Source organism: Anas platyrhynchos, chromosome 2 (genome assembly GCF_047663525.1).
Source record: "Anas platyrhynchos isolate ZD024472 breed Pekin duck chromosome 2, IASCAAS_PekinDuck_T2T, whole genome shotgun sequence".
NCBI classification, from domain to species: Eukaryota; Metazoa; Chordata; class Aves; order Anseriformes; family Anatidae; genus Anas; species Anas platyrhynchos.
In genome coordinates, this window is record NC_092588.1 from 28,266,943 (window position 1) to 28,284,338 (window position 17,396).

Genomic DNA, 17,396 nt, shown 5'->3' on the forward strand with positions numbered 1-17,396 from the left:
TCTATAACCAACATCAACTAGTGCTCCCAAGCAGAACAGGAACCCAATCCTGTAAACTGTTGATTAATCTGCACAGAAGAAAACAAAGGCAAGAGAAAAAGCAATTAAATCTACAGATTTGTTTAGAACATGAAAGATGAACACAAATCAGGAGAAGAAAGTCAGAACATGAAGGTTTACAGTTCTGAAACTACAGTAGAGGGACAAGCAATATTCTCAGGAAATAATCTTGTTTTCTATTCACAGATTTATAACTGCATGTTTAATATTCACATTTCTAAACACTGTCCCCCTGCCGGGTGGATAGATACAATAGAAACATATTTGAAAACAGACACATAAGAAACAGTAATTCTGTAAACTGTCTAATAGCATATGGACCAGGAAGTAAAATCAAGTCTTCTAGCCCTTTTTTGGTCAAGTAAACACCTACTGCTTAAATCCTGGGAACCTTTCAGTAGTCTGTATCATAATCCTGCAGGCAGTATAAAATCTCTTCTTTCACATAGCTACTTACAACATGTCATGAAGGTCATGTCTCTCCCATTGAGCTTGAATTTCATGACCTTGAATATTCTGACTAAATAAGCAGTTTCTAGCTATTGTGAACATAACTAAATAATTGTGTTTGAATATGAACACGTTTTTTAAAAAAAATTTTGCAGAACTATTATGGTTTGTTGTCACTCGTATTGTTTATTATATTGGATCAACTGCAGGTTGGTCACAGTCTCCTGTTTGACATGAACGGAACAAAATATTTTGGAAGAAATGTAAGTTATCATGCAATAAATCATTGTGCAATTATTTGTCCAAATATGATTTTCTTTCTATCTTTCAATAGTTCATGTTTAGATAATGCAATGAAATTAAAAAATGTTTCCTTTTTGAAATGTGAAAAAGGATTGTTATCTAATATTACTATTTTAATTTTTATTTTGAAATTATGCAAAGCTTTTGGTCTTGGTATTTTGTTGTGTGAAGTTCTACATATTTCTATTATATGCTTTCTTTAAAAAGATCCTTTTATCAGTTTTGAAGTACACTGCCTGCTCTTGTGCTTGTAATATGAGAAAAGATTAACAGAAATGCTCATTTCTGGATGGGGAGCATGCCTACAGGAAACATGGAGAGGGACTTTTTATCAGAGAGTGTAGTGACAGGACAGGGTGTAACAGTTTTAAACTTTAAAAGTGTAGGTTTAGATTCGTTGTGGATGCCCCCTCCCTGGAATTGTTAAATGCCAAGTTGGACAGGGCTTTGAGTAACCAGGAAATGTTTCTGCCAATGGCCAGGGGGTTGGAACTACAGGCTTTTTAATGGCCCTTCTGACCCAAACCACTCATTCTGTGATTCTGTGATTCAGTTCAAAAATTATACTTTGTCCCAATAATCACTGATATGCATACAAAATGCCTGTTCTCCCCCCACCTTCTAAATTGTGCAGTCCTGATCTTGTCTGTCTTCATACAGATTTTATTTCACAACAGTAACCAGGTTTTCACAACAGTAACCAGGTTTTCCACCCTTTTCTGACCTGAAATACCTGGAAATCCACTGCCAAAATTCAGAGAAGCAACCTTGGGGAAAGTAAAAACGAGCCTGTTGAAGTTAACTTTTGGGAGAGGAGCTACTCCTACAGTCAATGCTGGACTCAGCAGGATTAAATCGCTTTTACTCCATGATTGCTTTTACCCCGTGTGTAAAAAAAATAACAGCTCGCTCCATTTAGCTCTGTCCAAGGTGAACATAGCTATTTATACAAGAAAATGAATCAAGTGGCTTGAATTAAAATAAATCCCAGGAAAACAAACAAAAATGTTGTTTCTGTACTTTTTCTAACATGTTTCTAAGGAGAAAGGTACATATCACATGACAACTTAATTTGGTGTAAAGGATGTAAACTTCTACTCTGCTGTTGTCTGCTACTACATGCAAAAGAAATCTCAGATTTCAGGTTGGTGGAGCAATGTTGTGTTGTCCTCCGACTCATTCGGCCTATGCTAATCCAGGCTACTGTAATGCAGAGATACAAGATTGCTGGATCAGGAGTTGGTTATCTGTGGCCATGCATGTTAAACCTTTGTTTTGGTGATTCTGCTATATCTGAATGAATACCTTAATATTTTCACAACGCTGAGCTAGGCTGTATGAACACACTCAAAGCACAAGTCTCCAAATGCTCAGGTATCCACACTCCTTTTCCTCCTATGGAAATATACATATTGTTCAACTTGTGGTTTGACTACCTTCAAGGTCCTTCTAGACTTGTAAACACTCTTGGATGAAGCTTGAAAAAACACATATTTCAGGACACAGTCTACATCTTTTCATACACATGGATGAAAGAAAAAGACACGAGCATCAATACTGACAAATTTTACAGCTGTTATATGCTCCAGAGAAAATAAGCCTGGAAGAATTCTGTAGGAAGAAACACTAAGCAATCAAGCTACCATTAAATTTTTTTCAGCACAGAAAGTGCCCCAGAATCTCTCAGAGAAAGCTAATACCAAAATAACTGTTTAATGAGCAGACTTTGGGTGGTAATCTTCTCTGTCTGTGACATATTCAGATAATCCTCCTCTGATACACAATAGAAATGATGAAATGAATAATCTGTAAAATCAAAACAGACCTACCTAACTAAATGACATTATAAAAATATGCAAAATATACAAAAATACAACCACACATACCGATTGTAGAAATCATCTCTGTAGTAATCATAATCAAAGACATAACCCCTGTGGAAAAACACAGAAAAACAAGAATGGACTGACTTATAGAAAAATATGCATTGGTTAAAACAATTGTTGTAATGTTGGCCTAATCTCATGTTCCAAGTTATTTTTCAAAGTCCTTTCACTTTTCCTCAACCAAACACTGCATTATGTTTGCCAGTGGTGTGGTCTATGTAGTAGATTTGGAAATGTGAAGTCTGGGGCAAGCAGAACAGCGAAAACATTTGACAGAACACATAGAAAGGATTTAACACGGTACAAAGCTCTGTAATTAGAGGATCGTTATAGTGTAATTTTCTGGGTGATCAAATGAAGTGAGCATTCTAATACTGAAGCCCTCTTTTTTTGCCGGGCTAACACAGTCAGTGGTCTAGGAAGATTGTTAAATATGTGAATGATTGGTAAGAGTGAGTAGGTGAGGACAGAGATTAAACAATGAATTTGATTCATTAAAACCATTAAAATGGTTGGACTACCAATCCTTGAGTGCACCAAATCTTTATCTGTGAATATTTCAACAATTATAAAAAAAAAAAAAGGAAAAAAGTTAGGAAAACACAAGCAAAAAATATTAGTGACACCTTTCCTCATGTTCAGAAGGGAATACACATACCACTCTGGGTAAAAAAGGCACCTTCAAGGTAAACAGGTATAGGTAGGATATTGGAAAGGTCCAGAGGAAAACTTTTTTTTTTTTCTTTTTTTCATTGTCAATTGCAAAGTCAATCCTGCATTGTTCCTATGTTTCATTATCCACTTTCTCCCTTTATGGTAAAGAAATAGCAATGAAGCCTATCTCACAAAACCAAAAAGAGAATTAAAAATAATAAATGGTCTGCAATGAAAAATCACAAGGGATTTGTACTTTGCCTGATTAAGGAGTAGGAACAGAAACCATGTTTTTCACTTGCTTAAGACAATTATGAATATTAAGGCATGAGAGGCATGAAGAAAGAAAATATCACAAAAAAGGACAAAATTTAAATAAGAAAACAGAATGGTAAAAAAGAGAGAGGAAGGAAGGACAAAGCAGAGAGGAAAACATTCACTGAAAATCACACAGAATTTCTAGGTTGGAAGAGACCTCAAGATCATCGAGTCCAACCTCTGACCTAACGCTAACAGTCCCCAAAATAAAATAAAAAAAATAAAATTAAAAAAAAATAAATAAAGGGAGATGAATGGTGGTAGCTACATATTAAAAAATATGTCTTCAAACTGAATGGACTTCTGGTTTATTTCTGCTCTTCAATATTGAAGAAAATTTCTTCAACTTTTTTTTTTTTTCTTTAGTGCACAATTTAAAGTATAGGTCAAGAATTCTGAAGTTCTTTGGGTTTATTTTCCCTCAAAACATAAAGTTTCTTTCCCCTTTTATTCCCTCTGCTATGTCTCAGAGGCTGATTGCTTAACAAGGGAAAAAAAAAAAAAAACAGTTTTCAGGCTTAAATTACCTCAGTTACTATTTCACCTTGGGGTTGACTTGTCTGAAACTCAAAAAAAAACCCACAAAAGGAGCAAGATGTGAGGGGCAATTTCCACCTCTGCCTTGGATGCATGTGCCCAAGCCTCTAACTTCATGCCTCTAAGTTGTGCTGTCTACCCACATAATGCTCAGCCAGCACTGAAGGTCATCATACTCATCAGATGAGAAACTGACCGTAGTCCTGTCAGTAAATTATTTGAGAAAGAAAAACCTTACATGCATTTTACATGAAATAGTCACTAAATAAAACAGTCTTGGGAAACTAGAACATAGAAGAAGGTAAGCTGAATGTGGTGAAGAAACCAAAATAACATTAAGTAATAGTTTTTAGATTTTGTATAAAAATCACATTTCTGTATTTTATCTTAAAACAACTGTAGCAAAATTTTCCCTAAACTATGCAACAGTTCTTATTTTGTCTTTCACTCCACAGCCTGTGCACATGGAACTAAGAGGTAGTAAAGCTATGATTTTATTTATGTCTATTCAGTTTTCTAATGTTTTTCTTTAGCTGCAATTCTTGTACTTAATATTCAGTTTGTATTTTTAAGTAGAAGAGGACAGACATTTTGAAGGAAAAAGATTAATTTTAAAAGGCATGTCACATGAAACCTTTCACCTGGAGTGACATTAATTTTATTTGCATAAAGATGAAATAAATTCAAATTTTCAAGGTTAAAGACCATGAAGCCAATGAACAATAATTCACTCTTACCAACTGATGTAAGGCTGAAGGGCAGCTATACTTTTCTGTGGAAACTCAGCCCTGGGCTGTAAGACAGAATAAGGCTGGCTTTTCACTTGGTTTTCATAGTATTACATTTTTCATATGCAAAATGCCATGACAGAGATGTTTCAAAGTCTCCCATGCCTGGAAACTGTGGCATTCGAGGGACATGGCAGGGTGGGAGGTCTCAGGCAGAGATCTAAGTGGGCTAGGAAACGTGAATAAGCTTGAGAGAGGGTTGAGTGATTGGGGAAAGTTCACAGATGAACTTAAGAAGTAGATAGATAGTGGAAGTTTTGGATGCTGTTGTCTGGGTATTTTCATTAGGGAAGATGCAGGAAGGAGTTTCTGGTATGGTAACCAAATGTTTCTCTCCTTTCTTACCTCCTCCTCGTACTCTTCCCTTGAGGAGATCCTGTCACTCAGTATTCCTTATGTACAGTATTTTTACATTGAAAAATGTAGCTTAGCACATTTTATTTTTTAATTTAGTGTAAAATCTGAAATAATACTTCTCTTTTGAGAGAAGAAGTTTTGCACATCAATCAGCCCCTAAGAATTTTGTTCCTTTGTCCTGTTCCCTGTTCAGGTAACTACTGCCTTGAAAATCATCCCCTTTATGTTCTTTCATCTTTACCAGTGACAATTTCAACTCATCATTCTCCAAATGGTCTAATGTTATCTGTGGGAACAGAAAAAAAAGTAGCACTTTTTGGAATCTGATTATCACATGGCAAAGTAATCCATGATTTTTTGTAAACTCTCATGGGTTGCCTATATCCATTGCCTTCTAAAAATATTTCACTGCTTCACAAGCATCTGATACTGTTATTATATTTGCCAAGAGACATGTTGCTTATTAACATTCATTGTGTGATAAAAACTTTTAAAGGCTGCAACAAATGTGGAAGAGGAGGATTACGATTATGTTTTTATTTTTCATATGGAGAAACCCCAGCAGTTTTCATTAACTGTTTTACAGGAGAAGCTATCTAAATGACTGTAATAGAGATGTTGCCTCTAACTTTAAAGTTAAGCTGTTTTGCATTTTTGCATGGTTTATTTCAGTAGCATCCATTGCCACTAAGATAAGAAGTAGCTGTAGGTTTTCTGAATGTTACATGGCAATAAATCTCTGAAATGAGCATACCCATGTCTTCAGCTGCAGCAAATATTATCCAATTTGTTTATCCTATTCATCTTTCTGCCAAAAAATTAGTGACCCTGTTACTGGAATATGAAATTCAAACATACAGTGACTTATAATAGTGTGACTTGCTAACCCACTTAACAGGCTAACAGGTGTTGGTTTCATTCCTTTTCTAGTCTAAGCTTATTGTAAGAGAAATCTTTTTCACAATTCAAGGAGTCCTTGTTGATTAAATTCCATGTCCCACAACATGGGTGTGGGGACTCTAGAAGGAGGTGGGGAGGGATTTTCTGTTTTCTCCACAGGTCACTCAGGATCTCTTTGCATTGGCAAAAAGCATTTCTGTGTGGAAATGTTGTTCATATGGACCAGGAAAGATCCAGTTATGCACACAAAGTGACTCCTTATCTGGGACCACTGGCAAAGTTGTGGCACCAGCTTCTTCACCCTCAAGGTCAGGATAGAAGATGTGAATGGACTACTGTGAGCTCTCAAGAGAGGAAAGGGTTCACTTCTTTCTTTCATTTTCTCATTAGTTCTCTTAAAGAAAGGTGGCTGAATTGCTCATGGAGATAAGACATTTATTCTTCTATGCTATCTATTAAAATAATGGAAGGAGAATAGCATTGTAGAACCTTTATCTGTAAGTGCCGGTCCTTATGGAATAAGAATGATAAAGGAGTGTAGGTCTAAAGCTTTGGAAAATCTTGTGGATCCTTGATTATACCCATGGTCTGGATCTGTTTTTCCCTCTCTAAAACTTTACCTGCAGAAGTAGAGTAAAACTTTACTGCACAGGCAATGCAGTAGCAGTGTTAACTGGGATTAAGTGCCCTTTGCTTTGACTGCTGGGTTAACAGCCCATGGATACAAGACATCATGTGAAACTGTTAGAGGTCTGGGGTTTTATGAAGGCAACTCCTAGTGCTCTTCATTCTGAAGCAGTTGTCTTGCATGTGTACTGTAAAGGCTGCGAGCCACAGGCAAAGAACCCCAAATGGATGACCTAGGAGAAATAAATCTCCTGATTTTCAAATCAATATCAATGTCCTTTTAACTTTTTTATTTTTTTATTTTTAAGTTGAATGACAATGTTTCACTTGTAATGATATGATGAAGAAATTACACTGTGAAAGCAACTAGTACATCTCTCTATGTACAGATGTAATTATTTGCACTTATGCAAAGGGACAGACATAAGCTTTGCTCAGTGCTGTGGTATAAAAAATGAAGCAGAAAATTAGCACAGATAATCATTGGCACTGAGATCAAGGTGACTGCAGGGCTTTTAACCTCTTGAGAGTTATTCCTTAGCAACCCACCAACCTGTGTTATGGAGGCTGCAAGAAATCACTCGTGCAGTGTGGAATACCAAACACTCAGCAAGTCAGAAGCAGAGAAAGGTTTAAACGAGCCTGTGAACTGGTGGAGTCAGCAGTTTCATAATGACGCTGTAAACAGGCAGATTACCTACCCACAAACATATGCCACCTCTGCAGCTTTAGCAGCAGACCTGTGTGCATGCTGCTACTATTAAGGCAGAAGACAGTAAGACATCCTAATGCTCACACTGAGGCTAGGAAAACTCATCAATAAAATGTGTTTCTGTTAAGCAAAAGTCATAGTTGCTTTTTCTAACCCAGTATCAACAAGACAATCTTGTACAAATTGTCCCTTTTAGCTTCATCTCACTTAACTATTAGCCTGCTTTAAATTCAGTGTGCCTGAAGAATAAAGCATTCCCCAAAGACCAGATTTTCAGAGCTATAATGCTGTATACATTCAACTGTCCTATTCACATCTGCAGTTGCATATGTCAGTTAGGCAAATGCAAAATTACACTTTTGCATCTCTGAAACTTCTAGATGTTATGTCTTTATTTGATGATATCGTATATTGAAAATATATTGTCACAATGTAGCTTTTCTTGCATTCTTTGTTGTATGCCCATTGGTAGATGTTTACAAACTAACAGCCACACCCTGTTTTAATTTACTTTGCTCCCAGCACTAGTTAGTGTAACTAACTGCAGTGAAGTTATTCTGATTTTAGAAGAGTTAATGCAGAACAGCAGAAAGAGCTTATGCTATTTTCATGGCAACAAGGTATTTTGTCTTGCATGTGAGTCACCCTTAGCTAATATCACTTTTTCTTTCCATAGGTACAGAGATGTATTTCTAAATCATAAATGTTGACAAACCAGGCATAATGTATCTTAATTCAATTGACAGTACTATCACCATTTATACTGCCAATTGCTTCTGTGTTGTCAGGGCTAGATAAAAATATTAAATACAAAAGCAATATTCCTTCAATCAAATTCTTTTAGGAGACATATATCAATGTAATGGTTGAATCTAGTATTCCAGTCACTTGTAAAATCATTTCTCTTGTCATGTAAAAAGAGTGCTAGAAATTGCTCCTGTTGAGTGCAAAAGAGAATCAGTCTAAGCTGGCATGATATAAAAAAAAAAAAAAAAAAAAAAAAAAAGTTGAAGAGAGCATAAGTAGATGATTTGGGGAATAAGCAATGGGAGATAGAAAGTTTTCCTGTTAGAAAATCAGTCAGACTGCAATGACTTCAGTGAGCTATTGAAAAAAAAATAGCAGAGACTTCAGGCCACTTTTCAGTGGATGGTTACCTATATTCCCCAAATAATTTAAATGATGCTAATTAACCTGTTAATTGATTAACTCACTACATTTCCAAAGCTAGGGGAATGTGTGGGCTGAATCCCACCTTTAATTTATAAATAATCCAATCTTAATTTTAGTTAAGGGTGAAAATGCTGGTAGAATTGAAAGGGCATTTTGTTTTGCAGTTTAGGCCATATATTCTGCAGAGAAAGACAATAGTCTCCAGAGTCTGCTTGTTGCTAACAAAATTTTGTCAGTGATTCCTTCAGCTAACAAATTCTTTTAGGTTTACAGGAAAAAAAAAAAAAAAAAAAAGAAAAAAAAAAGAGGAAGCCAGATGAGGACAAGTCATTACAGAAAAGTATTTTACATTCATTTCCATACTGCAGTTATGATGGCAAATAGGTAAGGTTAAAAACAACAACAACAAAAACAGCTTAACACCTAAATACTTGTCCCAAAATGCCAAATAATTAGATATAACCTACTATTTGCATATTTCAATTACAGATCAATCTTCATAATAATTTTGTGAAGTTAATGAAATATTATTCTTATCCTGTGTGTCCACTCAATTAATAAGTGCAAGATAGTATCTGTTTTCTTTTGTTGTTGCTTTGGATTTTTTGTTTATTTATTTACTTTTCTGAGGTGGGAAGGTGTTGAATCAGATATTAAAAAGTACAGAAAGGAATATAGTACTGTAAATGGAGATTATGATTATGATTATTTTATTTTCTGTAAAACTGAAAAGCTGTTGGGAAATCTTAGTCCAAAGTGGTACATTTTTCCCAAGCCAAACTTGTGTACATAAAGTAGTTTGACTTACACACAGTACGTCATTTCCTGTACTCATCAAAGTATCATTCTGGAGGCACTAGGCAGAATTTATCTGCAATATGATTAGGCTGTATTTTTTTTTCATCTTCAGTACTTCCCTTCTTTATGCTTGTCCTCTCTCCCACAAACTATTTTCCCAATGAAATGTATTTTGGGGAAATTTCTGAACTTACTCTCCAACCTGAATTTGATGCAAAACCTGGGCAAATGTTCAAAACAGCCCATGCACAATCAAGTAATTTAGTCATTTAGACCTTTCCCTGTAGAGGATTAAGGAAAGCACATGATAGTGAAGACATCAAGATTAATATTCAGACTCTGGAGATCATCTGGGAGTGATTTATGGCAGCCAAATAGCATGAGTGATAACGGAAGTTCAAGGTGAAATTTAGCCCAAACAATTTTCTGTACTACTAAATGCTCAGTATTACTCCTAGCAAAAACTACTTCTTGTGCCTGCAGGGACAGTCCATACTTAACATTGTTAGCCTGATGCTTTTTAAAAACAAAATACTGCAATGTAGCTTTTCTACAGAAAGAAACCTGAATAAATCTACTTAATGTTTCCCTGTCCTTTCTCCTCTGGCTGTTAAAGTATTTACTGTCATCTAAAGTAATCTCGAATTACTTATGTTTCTCATGGGAACATTATACTAAGGTAATGAAAAAGCTTTCCAGTGTCAAGTGGCTGAACCATTTCCCAAGGTGTCCTTTAATTGTATAGATTGACTAGGAAATTCTTGATGCCCATATGTGTTGTTTTTTTTTTTTTTTTTTTTTTCCTCTTTTTTTCTTTTTCCTAGCACAAGAATAATGAGTCTTGCTTCTTAAAAATGCATTTTAAATTCAGTGTATTCAAGGTACTACTGTCAAACCATGCACATGTGATTGATTATCCAATTTATTAGCAATATTGTATACATTGCAGGAGTGTCATTTAACTTGGTTTGACAAGTACAGAAGGCTCTCATTGACAGGTGTAGGAATAAGTGATGGGTTTAGGCTTTGAAGTGTTTCTACGACATTCTACTGAACAGCAGATTGATAAATTAAAATCACACTGGTAGCACTGGAGCTGAAAGACTAACCACTTAAGATTACAAAAACAGATCTCTGGAAACTTTATGTACTTTCCAGAGAAGCAGTCTTAGAAGCACTGAATGAAAAAGAAAGGCACAGTTCACGAAAGATTAATCAATTACATTGTGACAATGTCAGAGTTTATATAAAGAAAAATAATATATCTAGAAAATTGTTACATACTTTTCTCTCCTTCTCTTCTAAAACTGTAAAGATGGTTTAAATTAAATTTAATTCTGTTCTTATTTACAATAAATTTACACACATATTTTATTTTATTATTATTATTATTTTTTGATTGAATAACTCAAAGTTTTAAACAGCAAAATAAAAAGAACTGTCAGTGTCATGAGTATGGCTTGTAAAAACAAGATGTACTGGCTATTTTTACTGTCCATTCCAAGAGTACATTTTGCAAGTGAAGTTACAAGGTAAATGGAAATAACAGATACCGTGAATCTGTGAAAGCATTCTTGTACTCCTGACCAGTTGTGCCATAATTTCCATGATAGATGGACAAGGAAAGGGCATATGGATCTCTACCTCGGCACAGGACCAGACTCAATTCCAGCCTCAACAGAGATGAGTGGAAGTGTGGCTGTGCATCACACAACTAGTTGTGTATCCTCTAGACCACTGCTAACACTTGCCTACACTTCCCTTGCTTCCTGACAAATCTGTGCCTCTTAATACTTCGGTGTTCTGGAAAGGCATGTCTGTTCACTTTCTATATACACAGTGAAGAAGGCAAGATTTCTTTTCTATAAAGGAATAAAAAGATCGCAAGCTAAGGAATTTCTGGAATAACAGTGTAAGACCTTTTGAGTTACAGAAGAGAATTCAAATGGCACCACTCTAAACTACCTCACAGTAAATCCATAATAAGGTTGTGGAAATCAAGGGATCAGATATAACTATTAATTTTAAATACACTTATGGATTTTTTCCATTATATTTGTTTGCATAAGGGAAAGAGTTTTTTGTGTCCCAGATGATTCATTCAGGTCTAATGTGTGGCAAAACAGCCTGGCGAATTCTCATGGTATTGGTATTGTTGTTTCCTTATACAACTCTGGACATGACTTAGAGCTTCTGATTTCTTGTCACACTGACATGACTAGAGTATGATTCATCTAGTTGAAAACTTTCTACATATTTTTTTCTAATTTGCAGAGACAGGTTATGTATATGGCAAGGGTAGCCAAAATACCTTATTCTCCTTACAGAAGCTCCATAACGATTTTTTTTTTTTTTTTTTTTAGCATGTTCTAGCGTCAACAGACTTTCAAGGCTCGCCACTTGGCTTATCAACCCTCTAGTGTTGAGCTGGCTGTGTATGATGGAAAATAACTGAAGTTCCACACCTGTCTTTTTTAAGAAAATACATATGAACTGGAATGTCTTTCCAGCTTAGGGAGGGATCTTTCTCAAGTTTCCTAATACAGTTGTACTTCTGCTTTCTGGTTGTATGGGGAAGACAGTGCAAGCTGTGTACTGCTTTAAGTGGTCCATTTCTTTCTAGTTACTTCCACTCTGTAAGGGCTTGTTCTGCTCTAGGATTTACCTCGAGGGCATCTGACAATACATGATATTATATTTTTAATTTCTTCCTCATTCAGTAATTTTGGATTCACATATCTGGTGACGAGTTTAATCAGGTTATGTATCTGGCTTCAGATTTAACCTGTTTTTCCCTAAGTTCCTTAAAATACAGTCATCACCTTTTGAAATCATGTTACTCTCACACAATTTGGTAGTGTAACTGAAGTCAAATTAATGATTTACAGTTTGACAGTTATATTAAAAAAATAATGGGGAGTTCAGTATTTATTTTATATGAACTTCCCTCCACCTTCTCTCTTCCACTCCCTGGATATTGCAAGACATTCATATGAGTCTTAAGCTCCAAAGAAACAGTTGCACAGATTCACATTTTGGCAACTTCCCTCCAATAGTAGACCAGTTTCATTAACTATTTGTTATTGTCTGTTAAGAACATAATACCAATGTTTGTGCATAAGACATCATATTCAATGGCCACAAAATGAGAATTTAAAATACATTCTATTCCTGTTCGAGTAGAACATTTATGAATTCTTGTTTAGTCTTACCAAACTTGGGAATGATGATTGTATGTATATAAAAATTAAAAATAGGACTCTATTTTTAGAGTGGAAGAACCACTCTGAGCTGAGTGGTTCTTCTTGTCAGACTAGGGCTGTTCTTGCACTGGTATGCATCAGCGCTAGTAAACATTTATAGAAAGTTTCATTTCAAGTGTTTTATCACTTTGGGAAATGTACATTAGAAGTTAACAGTACAGACACATCTTAGACTAATTTTGTTTTTTTATAGTCTATTGAATTAACCTACCATAACAATTTGGTTCTCAGAATTGCCTCCAGCATCTCTTCCCAAACCACAATGCTGTGAAGGAATTGAAACTGTTAATGTTTCTCTCTCTCTCCTCCTTCTTGTATCTTGCTAAACTCCTCTCACACAATTTTTCCTTTCTTTCTGCAAAACCACATTACCATTACTCACCCTTATATGACTTACATGACTAGAATGTTATTTTTCTATGAATGCTCTACACAGAAAGACAGTTTTATAGTCTATAAAATATCAGCCAGAACATGAAATATACCTAACTACTGACATCTAGACAAGGTCTGCTTGAAACCAAATGGTATTTGATTCTAGATTTAAAATGTAATCATGATTAATATGTGTGCATGCGTGCATGTGTATAAAAAGATTAGTTTTGCAAGGAAACAAAACCTTATTCAACACCTCTCTGGTACTTCCATCTCTACTAAAGAAATGTGAACACTTTGGCACAATACTGCTACATAAGCTGCAATAAAAACCTACAGTTTTGTTTCACTAATTCCACTGCCTTAGAAGATATAATTTGCATATCCTCCTGTACATCATGTATGACTGAAAGGCATAGCTCTGCAGTAAGAATTACATTACTTGAGAAATGCTTCGTTTTTCCTCCTGTATGTATTGATCCTAATTTCTGTGAAAGGCGTTCATTATTTTCGGATAGTCAACAAATAGTTCATAGAAAAAATGCCATCTGAAAACTGGTAATTTTTCATTTTGACTACTTGTTGTTCATAGTGTTGCTGAAAACCCATATTTATTTTCTATCCCTTGATTTAAGTGGAAAGAGAATAAATGAGGACAACACTAGTAGGTACGTTTTTGGTAAATGATTGCTTTTGATAAAAATTCTAATTTGCTGTGACTTACAAGTACTTTCTAGGGTCTATCTGTCTGACTATGAAAATATTTGATACTAGTACTATGGGACAACAGCTAATTCAGCCTCCCAACCTTACTAGGTCAGCAAGGTCCAAGGGTGAGAGAGTTCAGAAAAGTTTGTTTTTTGTTCGTTTGTTTGTTTTTGGTATAAGACATCACAATCAAGTGAAAAGGAAAAAAAATCAGTAACTATTTGTTGGAAATGGCTGTATACTTTTTAAATTAAAAAGATGCTTTAGCTTTAGCTACAGAATCACTACCATGGCAGTACAAACTACAAGTTGCTGTTCATGCATGACAGTTCTACTCTGACTTTCCTACTTCACATTTAAGGCACATACTCCAGCTTTTAATTCTACTCTAACATGTGATTGTGAAGAAATTATTTTTATTGAAAAAGACTAATCCTCACATGAATTCAGAACTAAAATTGAAGACTTTACAAATAAAAGTAATTAATTAAACGTGTTAGCAATAAATCTCTTGGCACAGTAGTGGCAAGACAGTCTATTACCTAATTCATTTTTTCAGCAAAATTGTTACAACCTGTTACAGCTATATGTGTGCACCAATGGGAAAGTGCGTGGCTGATGTCAGCAGATCTGCATTTTAGCCTGAAGAATGATAAAAATTCAAAGAACTCAGCCTGACTATGAGATAAAAAAGAAACAAGCAAACCCAAACTCAATGAATAACTGCTAATTGCTTTTGAACCATAGTTTATAGTTGGAACTAAGGGAAAAAAAAAAAAAAAAGCCCAAACCAACACCCTCATTCTCAAATTCTACAGCAGTTTGGATAAGCAGAACATATTGAATATGAACCTAAATGCTATAAATACAACCCTATTTCTTTTCAAATTAAGGTGTGTAAAGGCATGATAATGACGTAGGTGCAAAGTGGTCTGTAGATGGGTTCTGATTTCTCTGGACTCTCAGGTTAAACTAAATTTGTAGAAAACTATGAAATGACTTATCTTGTCAACTGAAATTTTGCCTTGTATCAAAACATGTTCTGATCTTGATTTATTTCAAACGAGCATGCTAATGTATATCTGGGCAATGCAATAAGGCAAGCCGTGTTTTATCATTCTTTAGTATCATACACAAGGCCATTGATGGAACAATACTACAGACAATGTCTTCTAGCTTGAAGCTTAATAACTTTTAAGAACATGTAACAAATATGAGAGGGAAGTATGAGCTCCAATTTGCTCTGTCAACAATGCTCCTCTCTGATGTGCCTCTCCTATAAATAAACTTAATGCGTTGGAATGATTGGCTATTCTTCTGATCTTACAGAAGAGAGTCTGAGGCTGAAAGTATCACTGCGTGCTGCCATGTGTCCAATAGCAATGTCACATGCCTTCCCTGCCTATTCATAGAGCTGGAAGGCACTTCTAGATGATTTCTGGTCCAGCCTCCTGCCCGAAGTGGAATTATATCCAGGGCTAGACCAGGTGAGCTGTGGCTTTTCCTAGCTGCACTTGAAAACCTCAGTGGATGGGGACACAAGAACCTCTCTGGAAGATATCTTCCATTTCTTCCACCATCAACTCTTGCAATGCAGTTATCTTTACACAACACTGTAGTGAAATTATCAAAGGTAAAACCAGTATAGAATTAAGAAAAAAAAATCTTCCTCTCCCTATCACTGTTCACATCAGTAACCTTCATCTCCCTCAACACAACCTCTGCAACAGGGAAGAGAAAAGACAATCCTCTTTATACTCAGAAAGCATGGTTACATACTGTAGTGAGAACACAAGAAGGGAAAACATGACCTTTTTAAAATGTTTCAGAATTTTATATGTTTCAGAATTTTATATTGCAAAGAAAAATTGTGTTAGAAAAACCTCTAGGTAATACTATCTTCTTTCATCTGTCTCCCTAATTTTCTTCTTTCTTACTAGCCAATTGGCCAGAAGAGTTAGCACTGTTTGACGTGTGTCTTGTTTTTTGGTATGTTATATTTGCTTTTGTTATATTTGCTTTTAAACAGAAGGGTAAGAAGAGATAAAACCTAAATTAGGATATTTAGAAGTGATCTTAATAGGGCTTCTTAAGAGAATGTCAAAGTTTAAAGCACCAAGTCATTTTTGAAAGCCAGCATAGATAGAGACTGGTCTAGAGCAATAACTTCTGAAGCAAGACAACTTGCTCTTTGCTATTATGATCATGGGTTGTCAACTTCCAAAGAAAAACATCTCTTTGGAAAAAGCCGTGGGGCTGATTCTGATAGAAAAGGCAAAAAAGTTAATAGCATGTTAGGTAGATAGACAAATCTCAGATCTCACTTGCTATTAAAAAATTAAGCTGATTTCAAACATTGAATCACAGGGATCGGCCATCAGAAATTCTCTGAATATTTGTACAAAGCCTAACACACTGGGAATTTAATTTTAAGAAGGGTTTCAATTGTTATACAAAAATAGTAAAAACAATGCAGTGTGAACAGCAATGAGCAACTATAGGTCAACTGATTTGAACAGCATCATAGACTCAAAACATCAAACTTTAAAGTTATTGCATTTTTCATTACATTTATCAAAGGAAAGATATTGAATTAGAACTTCTTCAAAATGATCAGGAAAGCTGTGAAAATAAAGAAAGCCTGCAATAGCTGTACTAAAGTTGAAAAACTCTCCTAGCAAGTTTCAGAAGTGTTCTTGTGAGTATGGAGTTAGGTCTTTATGAAATCATTTCATGTGCCTGCTAGCCTGCCAGGGTCAGCTGTGTGTATTTGCAGCAGCCCATAGAGACTGGTGGGCTAAGGAGCAATGCTGAAGAAATAGGAAGGGATAGTACTGTGCTAACCCACAACTCTCCGCACTGATTTAGCAACTCCTAGAGCAGTGACTATTGATTGTTTAAAATAAAACAAAACCAAAAACCAAACCAAACCAACCAACCAACCAAAACAGAAAAACAAACAAACAAAAAAAAACAATAATGTGTTTGAAGTAAATAGTGCTGTTGCACAGTAAGACTTCATACTCTGAAAAAATTGTCCTTCCTTCCTTCCTTCCTTCCTTCCTTCCTTCCTTCCTTCCTTCCTTCCTTCCTTCCTTCCTTCCTTCCTTCCTTCCTTCCTTCCTTCCTTCCTTCCTTCCTCTCCTAACCTTCTTCTCTCCTTCCCTCCCATTGTAAGAAAATATCTCCCTTTTTGCTTTTTTTGTATTTTTTTTTCCTCTGGACTTTCTATTATATTCTTATGTTCCTGCAATATTTCTTCCCTTCCCTTCCCTTCCCTTCCCTTCCCTTCCCTTCCCTTCCCTTCCCTTCCCTTCCCTTCCCTTCCCTTCCCTTCCCTTCCCTTCCCTTCCCTTCCCTTCCCTTCCCTTCCCTTCCCTTCCCTTCCCTTCCCTTCCCTTCCCTTCCCTTCCCTTCCCTTCCCTTCCCTTCCCTTCCCTTCCCTTCCCTTCCCTTCCCTTCCCTTCCCTTCCCTTCCCTTCCCTTC

The 17,396-nt window shown here is 35.7% G+C and overlaps 1 protein-coding gene across 13 annotated transcripts in view; it reads right to left on the reverse strand.

Annotated features, from left to right (window-relative positions):
* The window catches only part of RALYL (RALY RNA binding protein like), a 413,930-nt gene that overhangs the window by 37,017 nt on the left and 359,517 nt on the right, over positions 1 to 17,396 (reverse strand). For all 13 annotated transcript variants that reach the window (XM_072034489.1, XM_038174147.2, XM_038174146.2 and 10 more), the window contains one exon: positions 2,700 to 2,747. In XM_072034489.1, the coding sequence (XP_071890590.1) occupies positions 2,700 to 2,747 (48 nt within the window). The remainder of the gene's footprint in view (positions 1 to 2,699; positions 2,748 to 17,396) is intronic.